Raw genomic sequence first — 18,122 nt, 5'->3', positions numbered from 1 at the left:
TGGAGGCACAGAGCAGTGAGCGAGCACGGGCACCCCCCCCCCTGCCAGCAGGACTCCTAACGTTCGCGCAGAGTCCCACAGCCCTTATGTGCCACAGCCAGAGAGAAGGGGGCCTGGCTGCCCAGCCGGGCGCCTGGACTGAAGACCAGCTCTCCACCCTCTGTCCTGAAACCCACTCAGCCCTCAGCTAATCCCCTCCCTCCTTGTCTGAAACAGGCAACTCCAGGCTTCTTACAGAAGTGACTTCTGTGGGCACCCACCGAGGCTGAGTTCACAATAAGGATGGAAGGACAGAGCTGCCGGGCAGGGTGCAAGAATCACACATACCAGGTCTTTCAAAGCACATCATTTAAAGTTTTGGGCACCACAGGCCTGACAGGGATGATCTGGCTCCTGCAGTCCCACAGGTCTAACTGCAGCGCTTCAGCTCCATCTTGGCCACTGCTGCCCTGTGCACCTCATCAGGGCCGTCAGCAGAGCGCAGGGCTCGAGCCCTGGTGAAGAACTGAGCCAGCGGGTAGTCGCTGCTCGGCCCTGCTGCTCCGAAGGCCTGGCAGACACAGAGCAGGAGGGGAGGAAGCCCTGGGTGAGCCCTCGTCTCTGAGAGCCCCAGGAACAAGTGCCTGCTCCTAAGATCTCAGAACGGCTCATAACAGCCTCTTTCCCAAGCTTGTCCCCTGACACCTGTGTGATAACAATGTTCTGGAAGACTTCAGGTGGGGCCGCACTTGCCATCCCAGGGATGCCAGACTCCCAGGTCTGCTCTGCTAGGTGACTTCTGCCATCGGGAAATCCCTCTGTTGGGGCCAGGGATTGAGATTTCGGAAGGAGGCATCCCTGCATGGTTAGGAGGCTGGGCCTGCTGAAAGAAGGACCTAGGTTCCCCAAATCTGAGCTCAGCTCCTTTCAAGCTGAGTGACCCTGGACAAGTCACTTCACTTTCCTCTGCTTCTGTTTCCACATATTCAAAATGAAGGTAGGAATAGAACCCCTCATAGAGTTGTTCTGAGGAGGAAAAGGAAAGTCATATGTGGTGAGTGTGCGACAAAGGGCGGCCATTAGTTTACAGGAGGTTGGGCAGCTGAAGGAGAGGGAGTTTTGCATCTGTTGTAAATGATTCAGACGAATCAGTGATCCATCATCTGTGCTCACCTGAATAGCATGATCAGTCACTCGGTAGGCCATGGACGGGGCCACCATTTTAATCATGGCAATACCCAAAGCTGCAGCCTGCAAGGAAGACGAGGTGTGGTTAGGAGGGCAGACCCGAGGGCTGAACACTTGGAAGAACGGTCAGTTTCACAGGGAGGAGTAGAAACAATAGCTCAGAACAGAGAGCTGAGGTCCCGCTGGACCACAGGCCTTGCCTGGTGTGTTGTCCCTGCCCAGCACTGACGGGGGTGGAGGGGGCAGCGGGGTGACTAGGAAGGGCCTCGGGATGTTGTGCGGTGTGAGTGGCTGTCTGGTCAAGGAAAGACTCAGGGCGTCTTCCCAGGTGACGGGCAGCGTCGCCAGCACACACACACAGGGCAGGGTAGTGAGTGGCTTGTGCCTCATTCAGGGTTACGGCCAGCTCTGTTTCCAAAGGGTAAGTGGAACAAGGCCAGCCAGGACTCTGGGGAATTGAGCGGCAATGATCTGCCTTCAGTCTGGGATTTTAATCAAAGCCCCCGAGAGCCCTCATACCCGGCACTAGAGTGCCAAGAAATAGGGAACTTGAGCCTGGGTCAACCCACTGCTACCGAGGCCTCTCGGCTAAGGGGTGGAGGCCCCATGGAGAGGTAGAGAAGGCAGGGGTCAGCATGGCATTGTACCTGGCTGTTAGAGGCCCTCAAAAAGAGCCATTTAAAGAATAATGTCACACTTGAAAATAAAGCTTCTCCTCTGGCTAACTCCATGGCTTACTCTTAGTTTGCTGGATGCCCGGAAGTCCGGGTGGGGCCGTAGCTCAGGCTGGGGCCCTGGGGCCCTGTCAGGTCCACTGTCTTGAACCAGAAGGTCACTGGGTCAGTAAGACAGAAAGTTCAGTCCTCTTTTATTGTAACTTTTCCATTTTTGAAAAGCTGCCCAAGTAGTCCCAAGGAGAGTTGAAGCAAACTTATTTATGTCAAGGAGCCAAGTGCTTTCTCCATGGTTTGCTGAGTGGGGAGGGAAGAGTCAGCATCTAGAGATTCCCGGGCCCGCGTCCCTCACTGTGACCTCAGGACCTCTGTGAGGCCCCTCGGCCCCCTACCTTATTTCCCGCCACGTCCATGACATGGGCAGCTTTCAGCACCAGCAGCCGGGCCTGCTCGATCTCCACTCGGGACTGGGCAATGTCTGCCTGGACCGTGCCCTGCTCTACCAGGGGCTTCCCGAAGGCCATGCGGGACTTCACCTGTGGACACAGGAGACAGGACGGGAGGCACGGGGCTGTGCCCTGCAGAGGAGGTGGGTGGAAGCACACAGGAGAGGGCTGGAGGGGAAGGGGGGCAGAAGCGGGACCGTGCAGTTCGGGTGCCACTTTGCCAGCTCTCCAGCCACTGGAAACTCCCAGGGAGAAGAGCCAGAAGTAGACAGCGTTCGTGGGCACCGTGGAGCTAGTCAACGTGGTGGCTGCACAAATTACCTCCAGGAACCCCTTTACTCCAGCCATTCCGCTCCTTCTGGGCAGGCTCGGCTGCCAGGCAGGGACAGTGCCTGATCTGAGCTGCCTCTGGCCCAGGGCTACTCTGGGAACTAGGCAGTGACTGTGGGCACCTCACACAGGCAGGGGAGGGCGCCCTCTGCTGACAGCAGGGCCTGCTTCATGTCCTGGGGTGCCCTCAGGAGCAAAGTCTGGGTGCCAGACCCCCCTCTAGGGCAACTGTTATTGCAGTGGGGATTCTACAGTCTTTGAAAGTTACAAGCAATCAGAAAAACTTATAAGGGACCTATCCCCCACCCCCCCTTTTTTTTTAACTAAAAACAGTTAATGACACAAATAATATTACTCATGGCAGAAAATGTATCCATTTTCAGACAAAAAAAAAAGAAAAAACATAAACACCTGGTATTCCATTATCTAGTCACACTTAATATTTGGTGGATACCTTTTTGTATGCATAAACATACATATGCAGTTTTTACAAAAATATGGAGTCATACTCTATAATGCTTTGTAGCCTGCCTTTTTTTTTTTTTTCATTAAGAGCATCTCTCTATATATCAAGAAATAGATTTCTACAGCATCATTTTGGAATTTCACTGCATGCCCATAACCAGGATTATCTGACCAGGCCCCAGTTGTTAGCCTTATAGGTTGTTTCCAATGTATTATAGTCATGGCTGTGGTGAACCTCCTAGTATTAAATCTAATTACTCTCTTGAGACCAAGTCCTATGAGTGGAATGGCCACGTCAATACTATGGTACCTTCTAAGACTTCTGACACGTACAGTCAAACTGCTCTGCAGGATGGGACTGGAGACTATACCTGAGCTCTTAAGAAAGGAGCATTTTCTTTAAAAAAAAAAAAAAAAAACCCAAAAAACCCAAAAAACTAGTCAGTCTCAACTAAAAAGGTTGAATCTCAGGTTTGCTCAGTAAGCTATGTGCACCGGACCATCTCTGTTCTTTGGACAGTGTTTTATGAGATACTTTGGAGGCTCAGGGGTTTGCTTCGTCTTTGTGAAATTGATATCACCAATCTGAATTACCACTGCCAGCAACAGCTTTCTTTTGTGTGGGCTTGCAACCTTTGAGGGGGTCAAAGAAGAATAAAGTTTTGTATGTGCTTGGGGAGGAGGATGGCGCAGGGCTGAACGCTGGAACACTAGGTTCTCCCTGGTATCTGATTTTTAAAGATGACCTGGTAGCAGGAATGGTCATCAGTAGACCATGACCCTGTGGACCTTGGAACCTTGCCCACTGCTGCTACAGAGCCTGGCCTTTTCCTTCTGGTCACCTCGACAGAGTGAGGCCCATTCTGCTCTGAATTTGAAACTTTAGCAAAGTAGCAGATGCAAAGCAAAGACAGGGACATAGCTTCTTGTAAAGAATATCACCTTGCTTCACCTGCTAAGTCTGCTCTCAGAAAACAGTTAGGATTTGAAGTTTGATAGGAAAACAGATGGGTCGTTCTGGTACAGAGACAGTCGCAAAGGGAAGTACTCACTCGGGCCTTCATGAGCGCCAGCGCTCTCTCGGAGAACCCGATCAGCTGCATGCAGTGATGGATCCTGCCAGGACCCAGTCGGCCCTGGGCGATCTCGAAGCCCCTGCCAGGGCCCAGGACCATGTTCTCCTTGGGCACGCACACCTGCTCAAACAGGACTTCGCCGTGGCCACCTGAAAGACCCAAAGGGTACCCCTGAGCCATCTGCCTAACTTGTTTTCCTCAGATGTGTTTATCTCATCTGCTGGCAATGAGTTTATCTCATCTCCTGCCCTTTTGTAGCCTTCTAACTGGAACATGGTTGAACATGTTGAACAGGGAGGGAAGGAAGGAGTCTATTAAAGATGGGAAATAAATCACTGATTTATAATATCAAATGAATAGTCTGGCATTCCTTTTATAAAACATGACTCTAACTTCAGCTGAATCTCCTTAGCGGTATGTGACTCTAATAATGTAGTGATCCTACAGAAACACCCAAGGCAGAACGTGAACATCATCAGCAGAGGGAAAGAGCCCCTGTGAGAGGACTTCCAGGCCTGGAGGTCAGCTGTCCACCCTGGGGTCTAGAAGAGAAGGTCTGGAGGGCACTTCCTGCCTCCTGCTCTGTCCTCTGTGGCCTCCTTACCTCACAGAATCCGGCTTATCTTCTAAGCATGGAAGAGAAAAAAAATAAAGGGATAAATGCCTGTCTGAAATTTGCCTGCATGGTTGATACTCATGGATGGAATTGAAATGCAGGAGCACGTGGCCTTCCAAATGTCATCATACCCTTACAGGTGTTACTTCCTGCAGTGGAAGTGCTGCCCAAAGCCCTTTCCCCAGGCCCAGACCCAGACCCACACAGAGAGGCGAGCTGCTCCTGGGGGGCCAACCTGGTGCGTCCTCCAGCCCATATACTGTCAGAGGCCGGATGATTTTTATCCCCGGGGTATCCATGGGAACCAAGAACATGGACTGCTGCTGGTGGTGTGGGGCATGTGGGTCTGTTTTTCCCATAAACACGCAGAGTTGGCAGCGAGGATCCAGGGTGCCTGCCAGAAAAAGAGAGAGACCCCATCATCTGACGTGAGGGCCATCAGATCTCCTTACACACGCAGTCCTGGCCCAGGGAAGCTGAAGCCAGTGAAGAGAGAGGGCCCTTTAAGACTTCACATGATCAGATGAGGACGTGCAGGCCCTTGACCAGCAGTAGGAGCAATTGGTTTCTGTCCCAGTGAGGAAGGAATCCAACATCCTAAAAGCAGTTTTTTTTTTTAAAGCACCAAGTCAAGTTGAAAATATAGTTTGGAGACAAGAAGCTGAAAACTGCTACTTTATTACTGGCAGCCTGTTCTGCTTTGTTCCCACAGGCAGTGGAAACATGATGGCTTTGGACACAGGCTTCAGAATCAGGCCAGCCTTGAACTCTGGGCTCCCTACTTGCTAGTGGGGGGCAAGTACTTTAGGCAAGTGACTCAAGTCACTTCTCCGTCCTAGTTTCCTTCTCTGTAACGTGGGGATAATAACACAGACCTTCCGGGGAGGGGTGCGGACTCAGCACGTATGGAGAGCCCTGCAGAGTTAACGCCTGGTGAACAACAGGATTATGACCAGCCCTTCTGCTGAGGCACACCTGACCTCACAGCACGGAGAAGCCACCAAGGAAGTGACCTCCTGCCTTTCCAAAGGGAGATGCCCACAGCAGAACCAAGAGAGAGGGGAGTGAAGCAGAGGTTCCTGGAACTGTCACGTGGGGTCAACTGGTAACCCACGTAGAACCTCTGGTTCTCCCAGGGTTTGCTGCCTTTTCTGAGAACAGACACAGAATCTCCTTTGCATCAAATGGAAATGAAGCTAGTCCCTCCCACAGTTTCTCAGACAACAGCCGGGCAGAGAAGACATGCTTATCAATGCAGACCCACATAAGTGTAATTGAAAAATGAATTTCAGGCCAAATACCTGAGATCCACCACTTGTGACCATTTATGACATAGAAGCCATCCTCCTCTTGGATGGAAGATTCAATGTCGGTGGCATCTGAGGAGGCAACCTGAGCGACAGCACATTCTGATTAGAGCTGGTCCTGCAGTCCCTGATGGCAGAGCGCAGATGGGCTCGGGCGAGGGTCTGGGCTGATGAGAAGGGGTACCTGTGGGTGACCCAAGCAAGGTACCTGGGGCTCAGTCATAGCAAAACAGGAGCGGGCCTTTCCCTCCAGCAACGGAATCAGCCAGCGGGCCTTCTGCTCCTCGGTGCCATGTCGCACCAGAAGCTCCATGTTCCCTGTGTCTGGAGCAGAACAGTTAAAGATCTGGAAAGGAGAAAAAGCAGAAGGGTGACTTCCACATCCATATTCAAAACTTCAAACACCCCAGAAGCATGGACCTGGGCTCCTTCCAAGTCACAGGCCCTCTGACACCCTCGTGAAAGTCCTTCCTTTCCCCAAGGAAATGCAAAGACCCACGACATTCTGAATATAGCAGCTCAGAGCCCCTGAAGCTCAACCACGGAGCTCCTTGGGGGAGAGAAAGGAGACTGGAGCTGGTGGGCTGGGGCCCATGGAAGCCAGCCAGGCCGTGCTCACCTGGGCCCTAACTTCCCGAGTAGATGCCCACCCCAAGCTGCTTTCTTGCTGTGGCTCCAGCCACCTGCCCACAGTGTCCTCCCCCATAAGAAGTCTGAGTTTGCATCAGTGCTCCTGGGTCCAGTACAGCTGCAGGGAACCCCATCGGCCCAGGAGGGTGGCTGAACTCGTGTGGAAGACGAGGATTTCCTCCCACACTGAGAAGGACATTAAAGAAGGTACCTCGGGAGCGTACAGAGATGTGCCCATGACCTCACACAAATGTGCGTACTCTTCATTGGTCAGCCCTGCTCCGTATTTTTTCTCGGGATCAGTCTCCACTGGTAGAAAAAGGTTCCAAAGTCCTTCAGCCTTGGCTTTCTCCTATCACGGGAAAAAGAAGTCAGGGATCCACAGATGGTGATTTCATTTTATTGTGTCCCGCGGAAAATAACGAGGCCAGTCCAAACCATCGGGCTGGATACAAACCCTGCAGATCTGTGGGAGGAGAATATGAGGGCGCCTGGAGACAGCCCAGTCCTAACAGTGACCGTGGCAATCAGTTCACCTCCCTGGTACCCGCATCCCAGGCGCCCTACATACACCACCTCCATCACTGTTAGCATCACTACTGTCGCCACGACGCAGCTTAGAACTCACTCCCTGAGCACAAGAGAGTGAAGGGTCCTTTAGTGAGCCTGCGGGGAGCCAGCCTAGGACAGTTGGCAGCAGCCTCAGCTGCTTTGATGAGGTGCCTAAGGACATCCCCTGATCCAGCTTCCTTTATGAGGCACAGCTTTGTTCCTGGGAAAGTAACTCTGGGTTTCTGAACGTAGCTCCCAACATGGAAACTAGGAAGTCTAGCTTGGGGGTCGGGAGCCCAGGCCCTGAGTCACACTGCTTGTTTCAGACCCTGCCCCACCACAGCTGCTGGGAGACCTTGGGCAAGATACTGGAGAGCTCCACGTGGCAGTTTCCTCATCCGTGAAACGGGATGTCACCACCCTCACTATCAGTCACGGCTACTGAGTGAGCAGTAGGAGTGGACGGTGACTAACTGATGGGAAAGAGGAACCGCATGGGAAGGTTATCAGGAGCTCAGATTAGAGGAGGCTCAGAAATGGACAGTAGCCCAGGCAGCACAGCTTAGGACAGACACTCTGCACTCCTGCTGTGCAATGAGTGAGGCCAGCCGTTTTCTCTCTTGAAAACACCGTTTACTCTTTCAGTTGCAGGAAGGGCCAGCCCGGCTGGCCTAGCTGGCTCAACATGCCCACTTCCTGGCCGGGGGGGTTGGGTTGGCACCTGGACTGACAGCTCTGCCAGACTGTGTCCAAAGGTGGGGAGGGAGGCCCCCAAATGAAACTGGGGTGCTGCTACCCAAAGAAAGGGGAAGAGTCTCTAGGCAGCCAACCAGTGCCCACAACACCCACCTCACTGGGTAGCTGGGGAGATGAAATGAGGTAACACACAGAATATAAAGTGCCGGACTCAGAAGCTGGGGGCTGTACTAAATATTCGGGATGTTGGATAGTCTTCGCACTGGGAGGTGACCAGCTGGCTGACTTTTCCATTACATTGGGCCTGGGCTCTAGGACATGTACTTCTAGAATCAGCACATACACTCATTGCTGTGTTAAGCCAATTAGCTCAGAGTGCAGCAACCAAGGAGAAAAGAAGGACAGATTAACTGGAACAAATGAATCAGGAAGGGAAGGGCAAAGTAGGAAGGGAAGCAAGGGAGTTCTGAGAGGAGGAAGAATAAGGGAATAAATATAATCATCTCCTTGTGGGAGGGGAAAAACCCACAGATTTGAGCCCAGAAGATCTGGATTGAGTCCAGGTGCTATTATTTCTAGCTGTGTCCCTGGACAAATTCAATTCCTTATCTTTAAATTGAGGTTCTTAATGCTTACCTCACAGGATTTGTGAGGTGCCGTGTAAAAGTCAAATACTTCTCATTCATGGGTAGTAATGACACTTTGGATAAAAGCCACGAGACATAATTTCACCACACTCCCCAAAAATGTTAGCTGTCCTTATGATTCCCATTTAGGTATGACCACAAGTAGAATGTACCCTAATCTAGGTTTTTCTTATGCATTCATTTTAGAGACTAGAGATGTTTGCGACACGAGTGTCTGCTTTTCCGATGCTTCTGTGCACTCCATAGGTACATCATACAGGCGAGGATTAAGTGTGCAGGCCAGTAGGTGGGGGATAGGGCATTTCACGCAGTAACAATGGGAGCACAGATCGGTAAGCACCTTTCTAATGAAAAGTTGGCAATATTTATTGAAACTCAAAATGGCCTCATTCTTAGACCAGTATTTTTACTTCAAATATATGATGCTGTAGAAACAGTAAATGGACACAGAAGCATGTAAGAGCATTCAATGTACCTTCCCTGCACAGGATCCAAACCGCTTCTTTTTTTTTTTTTAACATTTTTTTGATGTGGACCATTCTTAAAGTCTTTATTGAATTTGTTACAATATTGCTTCTGGTGTTTTCTTTATGTTTTGGTTTTTGGTCAGGAGGCATGTTGGATCCTAGCTCCCTGACCAGGGATTGAACTCACACCCCCTGCATTGGAAGGCAAAGTCTTAACCATTGGACCACCAGGGAATCCCCCAACACCTTCTTATTCTGGGGTGCTCTCTCACTGTATAAATTTCGGTGGCATCAAGGCACGAGCATGGGACCTACACCTGACTGGCTGAAAATTCCCACCTCAATCCTGGAGTCCTGAGGAAGCATCCAGCAGAGACCTCCCGGTTGCTGCCCTAGTGACAGCTTTGGCCACGCTCCCTGCAGCCAGCCTTCCCTTGGCTTCTACTGTCTCCTTCAGGTGGCTCTTCAGCCTCCCTGTCCATGTTAGCAGCTAGCTGCTAACTCTGCTGCTTAAGTGACCCAGAGTGACCTAGACTGAGATCCCCACAGTGTCCTTCAGCCAGGGGCGGGGTAGACAAATTATGGTGCACCTGCAATGTGGTCCTCTCGGGGGTCCATCTCCAGGAGCTGATGTGGGAAGGTGATACATCATCAAATAACATAAGCAAGTCGGAGATTCAAATGTATAAAACAATTTCATTACAATAGGAATAATAATAATATATATTAATATGTTATAGGAGAACAGAGCTGGGAGGCTAATAAACCAAATTGTTGACATTGATTAGCTCAGAGGGCAGAGAATTTTAGAGAAACCAAATTGTTGACATTGATTAGCTCAGAGGGCAGAGAATTTTAGAGAAACCAAATTGTTGACATTGATTAGCTCAGAGGGCAGAGAATTTTAGAGAAACCAAATTGTTGACATTGATTAGCTCAGAGGGCAGAGAATTTTAGAGAAACCAAATTGTTGACATTGATTAGCTCAGAGGGCAGGGAATTTTAGAGAACTCTTTCTATGTCATGAACTCTTTCTATGTCATGAACTCTTTCTACTCTTGCCATGTTTGAGCTCTGGTTACTTTGCGATAGGTTTGTAACTAGGAAAAAAGAGATAATGCTATTTCTTTTTAAAGTAGGTGATGGTTGCATCACAGGCAGAATATGTGCTCCTGAAGACCTCAAATAACTTAAGAACTAACGCAAGCCAAGACTAATCCTGAAAAAGAACAGCAGGTATTTCCGTTATCAGCAAAAGTGGTGTCACTGTGTGTCAAGAGCATAAACACAGTTTATACTGGCCCTTTAACTTTGATGTTAGGGACTCTTTAAAGAGAGCCTTATTTAATTGATGCAATTTATATCATTTTGTTTCAAATTCACGAGATTCAGATATGCATAAAATGAACCCACCTGCCTCAGAGTTGTAAACCACAGACACAGCATTCCTCTGCCTGGCTGAGTATGAGGCCGAGACGCGGTCACAGAGAAAGAGCAATGAAGTGAAACGGAGTGATCTAGAGCTGGCTCTTTCTAATGATGGTGGAAAGCAGAGGTCATTCAACTCGGCCCCCCCATCTCTTCACTGACTGCGAGGGAACAGATGTGGCCGGCGTACGAGCTGAGGTTGGGCCTTGCTAACGAGGTCTCCCCACATCTCGAAACACGGCTTTACCTTGAGATCTTCGACCAGTGGGGAAGGGGTCCACTTCTCGGCTGAGGTCTGGTGATGCTGCAGCTCTGGCTCAGCGGGGTACACATGCCGCTCCATAAACTGCTTCAGCCGTTGATACAGCTCCCTGACTGGTGGGGAAAGGCCTTCTGGAGAGAAGACCAGAACTCCCTTTGAGACATGAGCTGGGGAAGAGTCTGTCGAGGTGACATAACTCCTCATGCCTGGGGTCCTCGGCAGGGACTGTGGCCTGGCCCGTGTGTGGTGGGACCTTGTTAACGGTTTGGTGGCTGGCATCTCCTTGAAAACCCGGAACCCTTCTTTGACTGCAAAATCCCACGCCAGGTTAGACGTAAATTCAGTCAGCTTTCCAGTTTGTTCCCCAGTAGCCGAGCTTGCATGCCCTAAGCAGAGGCAAAGAAAACCAGTGAGTACCCCCCAAATAACCCTTAATAGTGATGCTAACATGTGACAGTATTGTTCCATCAGCCGCTACTACCACTTGCTGAGCACTTGACCTGCACCAGACTCAGCGCTAAGTGCTTGACATGCATTATTATAGCTAATTGAATTCCTGGAGCTACACAACTGTTTTAATCCCCACTTTACAGACAAGGATTCAGGTTTTAAGGAGGAGACATGCCCAAGCTTACATCAGTGGGCTGGGAGCAGAACTTGGACTCAGTTGGCCTGCTCCCTGCTCTTTATCTCTTCTTTTCCTAAAGAAGCGAAATTAAATTGGGAATTCCCCAAATCACTTCTGCTGTCACCTTGGGCTATAGGAAGCCATGAAATTCATAATAATAGTCACAGGGGACTGGATTCATGGCTAGTTCCTGGGCACCATTTTGTCTAGATCAACACTGTCATCAGCGTCACAGAAGTCACTCTACTCATGCTCTGTTTTTTTCTTTGCTTAATACACATATCAAGACTTTTTTAAGAAAAGATTTTTGAAAAAATTTAAATTAAGATGTAGCGTACATACATCCTCTTTAGAAAGTGTACAGTTCCGTGAGCTTAGCCAGGCAACCACTGCCACCATCAAGGTCAGTACACATATTCCCATCATCCCCAAACTTCCATGGGGTCTCTCTGTAGTCAGACCTTTCCCCTTGCCCCTGGGGAACAACACTGATCTATGTTCCTGTAGTTTGTCTTTTCCAGAACGTCACATAAATACATATGTCATATTCTTTTCAGTGTGGCTTCTTTCACTCAGTATATCTGGGATCCATCTATGTGTCTCCTTATACTGTGAACATTGCCTTTTCATAGTGGGATTTTTCAGTCAGCTCACCTGGATTGTTTTTAGCATTTCCATGTTCTAAAGAGACTGTTTTCCTCATTTGCTTTGTATCAATAAATGGATCTTTGCCGAGGCCTATTTTACTTCTGGCTCCTGCCAATGGTCAAGGGCTAGTCCTCAAAAGAACCATTCTCATGCAGCTTTGGTTTTAAAGATATTACGCTATTCCTTACAAATTGGGAACCAGATCCATCTGCTACACAGCAGAGAATGCAGCCCACTGGACTTCAGCAAGTCTTTGCTTGGCACCTTCTGGGTACTGGGTATGGACCCAGGCCCTGGGGGGCCAGTTGGGAATCAGGTAACCCCCTTCCCTGAGTCACAGACTTACAGCGAGGGCCACTGAGCATGAGTGGGCTAGGCTACATTTTCCCCTCCTAACTCAGACTCAGGTCTCATCGAAGGGAAAGATATCCCCTCCTTAACATTCATTGTTATTCATAATGATTTTTTTCTATTGTTTTGTTTCCATTTCATTTATTTCTGCTCTCATCTTTATGATTTCTTTCCTTCTACTAACTTTGGGTTTTGTTTGTTCTTCTTTCTCTAGTTCCTTTAGGTGTAAGGTTAGATTATTTGACATTTTTCTTGTTTCTTGAGGTAGGATTTTATTGCTATAAAATTCCCTCTTAGAACTGCTTTTGCTGCATCCCACAGGATTTGGATTGTCATCTTTTCATTGTCATTTGTCTCTAGGTATTTTTTTATTTCCCCTTTGATTTCTTCAGTGATCTCTTGGTTATTTAGTAACATACTGTTCAGCCTCCATGTGTTTGTGTTTTCTATGTTTTTCCCCCTGTAATTCATTTCTAATCTCATAGCATTGTAGTCAGAAAAGGTGCTTGATATGATTTCAATTTTCTTAAATTTACCGAGGCTTGATTTGTGACCCAAGATGTGATCTATCCTGGAGAATGTTCTGTGTGCACTTGAGAAGAAAGTGTAATCTGCTGTTTTTGGATGGAATGTCCTATAAATGTCAATTAAATCTATCTGGTCTGTTGTGTCATTTAAAACTTGTGCTTCATTATTAATTTTCTGTGTGGATGATCTATCCATTGGTGTAAGAGAGGTGTTAAGTCCCCCACTATTATTATGTTACTGTTGATTTCCTCTTTTATAGCTGTTAGCAGTTGCCTTATGTATTGAGGTGCTCCTATGTTGGGTGCATATATATTTATAATTGTTATATCTTCTTCTTGGATTGATCCCTTGATCATTATGTAGTGTCCTTCCTTGTCTCTTGTAACATTCTTTATTTTAAAGTCTATTTTATCTGATATGAGTATTGCTACTCCAGCTTTCTTTTCATTTCCATTTGCATGGAATATCTTTTTCCATTCCCTCACTTTCAGTCTGTATGTGTCCCTAGGTCTGAAGTGGGTCTCTTATAGACAGCATATATATTCATCTTATTTTTGTATTCATTCAGTGAGCCTGTGTCTTTTAGTTGGAGCATTTAATCCATTCACATTTAAGGTAATTATTGATATGTATGTACCTATTACCATTCTCTTAATTGTTTTGGGTTTGTTTTTGTAGGTCCTTTTCTTCTCTTATGTTTCCCACTTAGAGAAGTTCCTTTAGCATTTGTTGTAGAGCTGGTTTGGTGGTGCTGAATTCTCTTAGCTTTTGCTTGTCTGTAAAGCTTTTGATTTCTCCATCGAATCTGAATGAGATCCTTGCCAGCTAGAGTAACCTTGGTTGTAGGTTCTTCCCTTTCATCACTTTAAATATATTGTGTCACTCCCTTCTGGCTTGTAGTTTCTGCTGAGAAATCAATGGTTAACCTAATGGGAGTTCCCTTGTATGTTATTTGTCATTTTTCTCTTGTTGCTTTTAATAATTTTTCTTTGTCTTTAATTTTTGTCAATTTGATTACTATGTGTCTTGGCATGTTTCTCCTTGGGTTTATCCTGCCTGGGACTCTCTGTGCTTCCTGGACTTGGTGGCTATTTCCTTTCCCATGTTAGAAAGGTTTTGACTATAATCTCTTCAAATATTTTCTAGGGTCCTTTCTCTCTCTCTTCTCCTTCTGGGACCCCTATAATGTGAATGTTGGTGTTTAATGTTGTTCCAGAGGTCTCTTAGGCTGCCTTCATTTCTTTGCATTCTTTTTTCTTTATTCTGTTCCATGACAGTGAATTCCACCATTCCATCTTCCAGGTCACTTATCTGTTCTTCTGCCTCAGTTATTCTGCTATTGATCCCTTCTAGCGTATTGTTCATTTCAGATATTATATTGTTCATCTCTGTTTGTTTGTTCTTTAATTCTTCTGGGTCTTTGTTGAACATTTCTCACATCTTCTTGCTCTTTGCCTCCATTCTTTTTCCAAGGTCCTGTATCATCTTCACTATCATTATTCTGAATTCTTTTTCTGGAAGGTTGCCTATCTCCACTTCATTTAGTTGTTTTTCTGGGGTTTTGTCTTATTCCTTCACCTGGTACATAGTCCTCTGCCTTTTCACTTTGTCTATTTTTCTGTGAATGTGGTTTTCGTTCCACAGGCTGCAGAATTATAGTTCTTCTTGCCTCTGCTGTCTGCCCTCTGGTGGATGAGGCTATCTAAGAGGCTTGTGCCAGCTTCCTGATAGGAGAGAGTGGTGGTGGGTAGAGCTGGGTGTTGCTCTAGTGGGCAGAGCTCAGTAAAACTTTAATCCTGTTGTCTGCTGATGGGTGGGGCTGAGTTCCTTCCCTGTTGGTTGTTTGGCCTGAGGTGACCCAGCACTGGCGCCTACAGGCACTTTGGTGGGGCTAAGGGCAGACTCGGGGAGGGCTCAGCCAAGGAGTATTTCCCAGAACTTCTGCTGCCAGTGTCCTTGTCCCCATGGTGAGCCACAGCCGCCCCCTGCCTCTGCAGGAGACCCTCCAACCCTAGCAGGTAGGTCTGGTTCAGTCTCCTGTGGGGTCACTGCTCCTTCCCCTGGGTCCTGATGCACACACTACTTTGTATGTGCCCTCCAAGAGCGGAGTCTCTGTTTCCCCCAGTCCTGTCAGAGTCCTGCAATCAAATCCCTCTAGCCTTCAAAGTCTGACTCTCTAGGAATTCCTCCTTCCGTTGCCAGACCCCCAGGTTGGGAAGCCTGACGTGGGGCTCAGAACCTTCACTCCAGTGGGTGGACTTCTGTGGTATAAGTGTTCTCCAGTTTGTGAGTCACCCACACAGCAGTTATGGGATTTGAATTTTTTGTGATTGCGCCCCTCCTACCATCTCACTTCAGCTTCTCCTTTGTCTTTGGATGTGGGGTATCTTTTTTGGTGAGTTCCAATGTCTTCCTATCGATGATTGTTCAGCAGTTAGTTGTGATTCCAGTGCTCTCACAAGAGGGAGTGAGCGCGCGTCCTTCTTCTCCACCACCTTGAACCAATCCTCGATTTTTTTTTCTAACAGAGGGTACAAAGTGTTTTCTTAATTTTCATTTCCTTAGTAGGATCTTGCTCTCAGAGTACTGCTTTGTCTCTTTGAAGGTCACTTGTATGAGCTTGGGTTGATTTAAAACTATCACTTCCGATATATTTTCCCAAATGTAATCCCAGCAGAAAAGACCATATCCATGACTGACGTCTTCCTAAACTGCAGCCACCAGCACTTTTTCCTTTCTAGAATTTCAGCAGCCATCTACAAGAAACCTAAACTTCAGTAACCACTTCTTAATGAAGCAAAGTGATACTTGGGGTCAGCTGGTACAGACAGTAAATCAGCCCCCAGGCTCTGGTCACTGTTGTCCCTCTGCCAACCTAAGGATGAGCCCAAATCTCCTGTGATGACATCACAGAGAGAATGCCTTTGAAACACATTGTTCTTCTCCAAAACCCCCTTTCCCAGGGTGATACCAAGTATCTCAACTGTTTAAAAAAAAAGACTTTAACAGCTAATTAAGAAGACAAATGCACAGAAATAATACTTGTGTTCAGAGAGTTGAGTTTTTTGTTTCCCTAATCAAATGATTTTATCCTATTCTTTAAAAAAACTGACTTCACTGTTTTTATGTAAGAAAACTAAGGCACTTCCTCAGAATGTCTGCTGGCTTTCCAGGTAGGAGGGAAGGGAGAGCACAATCAAGATCAGAGGAACAGAGGCCTGAAAGGACAGCACATCTGTTTTTCCATGTGGTGGCAAACACTGGCGTGTTTTGCCTCTGAGGCCAAGACAAGCTTGAGGCCAAGCCAGCGGCTCACAGGATCTTGGAAACTGTCAAAGGGCTTCCTGACAGGCAACTTGAGGACAACCTGGCGAAGTTTATTGGTGTAGAGATTCTAGAATGAATAATTCTGTTTTAAAAACTGAGATATAATTGACATAATGGGCAAAATCTAACCAGCTATCCCCAGTCACTGGAGCAGAACCCAGTGAGAACTTGGCTGCCCACTAGAAAATGCCCACAGGCAATCAGGCCTACACATCACTGTTTGGACTTAGCAGCCATTCTGTTTAATTAAATGTTTCTGGTTACCTTTCACTGTAAAACCATAATAAAAATTGGGAAATACTGGCTTAGAGCTGAGACTCTCCAAAAGAAGAGAAAATACCATTTCCAGGGATTACTGCTTGAGATCACGGAGGGTTAAACTAGAAATTCTCTGGATGCTGATTCTTCTCTGGAAAAATCACAACCTTCTATTGCCACTAACACCTGGCACAGTACCTGGCCTAGGAGAGGCTCTTGTGAGTGAATGGATGATCAATTCCCCTATTGCAACTGCCTTTCTCAGAAGATTCTGGCACCCTGGCTGAGAGCGACATGCTGCCAGAAAGCCTCGGGTATTGATGACCACGAAGCTAAGATGTCCCCATAGTACTAGCAAACCCACTGCTGGGCTTCTTTCTACGTGCCTTTTAAGTTTTCATCTTGGAAAATTTCAAAGACAAACAAAACTAGACAGAAGAATATAATGAACCTACAGGTTTCTACCACTCAGCTTCAACAATCGTCAAAGCACGGCCAATCCTATTTCACCCTCTGCCCTCCCCACCCCCACTGCCCTGGATTTTGCTAAAGTAAATCCCAAACACCACATCATTTTATTTATAAACATTTCATTTATGTCTAAAGACGAAGACTTAAAAACACCCACAACAATACCATTATCACACTTAAACAACAGTTAACTATGATGCCTTAATATCATCAACTCTCCAGTCAGAATTCATTTTTCACTGTCTCAAATATTTTTTTTCAGAAAATTTCTTTTTTCAAACAGGGATCTGAATAAGGTCCAAATTACTATTTTTGGCTAATGTATCTTTTAAGTTCCGTTCAATCTATAGGTTCCCTTTTCAACATCTGTTCCCCTTTTTTATCTGCTGAAGAAACTAAATTGTTTGCTCTGTGAAGTTTCCCAGAATCTGGATTTTTGTGAATGGCTCTGCCTCAACGGTGCTGTTGAATGTGCTCCGCTGAACCCTCTGTTCCCTGTAAGTTGGTGGTTGGCACTCGAGGCTTGGTCAGATCCAGGTTTGACTTTTGAGGGCAGCATCAGGAGGTATGTAATGTCTGGCTGCCTCTCTCGATTTCAGCACCATTAATGCTTATTTTCCAGATGCATTCATGTAGTCGGGGTGGCAAATTGGTGACATGCTAATTCTATCATTGGGTCCAGGATGCTTCTCTAAAGAGAAACTTTCTCTCATCAATCATTTGGTTAGCCTGATACGTAATTTGTATAGGAAAGGCAGGATAAATGTTTGACTCTCTTCCCTTTATTTACCAATTTTCAGAGTAATGGGTTGCTTTCCTGCCAACCTCCGAAGTCACCAGTGAGACACTGTGTCTTTGTTTTAGTATCATTCTTTACTCATGGATTTAAATATATTTGATGTGTTTCATCCATTTCAGCTATCATCATACTGGTGCTCAAAGTTTCCTGTCATTAGCAAGTGGGAGCCTATTCAGGTTGACTCCTGAGACCTTTAGATATGACCCTCTTAATCTTCAACAACCTCCTTGCTCTCTGGTACGGCAAGATGTTCCAGGTTCATCTTGTGGATATTCTGCCCTAGACCTGAAATCAGCCACTTTATCCAAGGAGTCTTGGTTCCTTTTGGTGAGAATGGAATTTATAGATT

General features: G+C 47.1%; 1 protein-coding gene across 2 annotated transcripts in view; it reads right to left on the bottom strand.

The window, feature by feature from the left end:
* Nucleotides 1–330: 330 nt before the first annotated feature.
* Nucleotides 331–18,122, bottom strand: part of ACAD10 (acyl-CoA dehydrogenase family member 10) — a 48,478-nt gene continuing 30,686 nt past the window's right edge. The window contains exons 13-21 of one of the 2 annotated variants that reach the window (XM_024758713.1): nucleotides 10,749–11,149; nucleotides 6,923–7,063; nucleotides 6,290–6,427; nucleotides 6,076–6,166; nucleotides 5,010–5,168; nucleotides 4,135–4,307; nucleotides 2,234–2,377; nucleotides 1,153–1,230; nucleotides 331–550 (exon numbers count right to left, since the gene is read on the bottom strand). In XM_024758713.1, coding sequence (XP_024614481.1) covers nucleotides 410–550; nucleotides 1,153–1,230; nucleotides 2,234–2,377; nucleotides 4,135–4,307; nucleotides 5,010–5,168; nucleotides 6,076–6,166; nucleotides 6,290–6,427; nucleotides 6,923–7,063; nucleotides 10,749–11,149 — 1,466 coding nt within the window. In that variant the 3' untranslated portion in view covers nucleotides 331–409. Of the gene's footprint in view, nucleotides 551–930; nucleotides 1,231–2,233; nucleotides 2,378–4,134; nucleotides 4,308–5,009; nucleotides 5,169–6,075; nucleotides 6,167–6,289; nucleotides 6,428–6,922; nucleotides 7,064–10,748; nucleotides 11,150–18,122 lie in introns of those variants that run through there. The other variant, XM_024758712.1, reaches the window with a different exon arrangement.

Source organism: Neophocaena asiaeorientalis, unplaced genomic scaffold (genome assembly GCF_003031525.2).
Source record: "Neophocaena asiaeorientalis asiaeorientalis breed wild unplaced genomic scaffold, Neophocaena_asiaeorientalis_V1.1 scaffold77, whole genome shotgun sequence".
NCBI classification, from domain to species: Eukaryota; Metazoa; Chordata; class Mammalia; order Artiodactyla; family Phocoenidae; genus Neophocaena; species Neophocaena asiaeorientalis.
The sequence above is the reverse complement of the archived record's forward strand: the minus strand, read 5'-3'. Positions and strand labels throughout refer to the sequence as shown.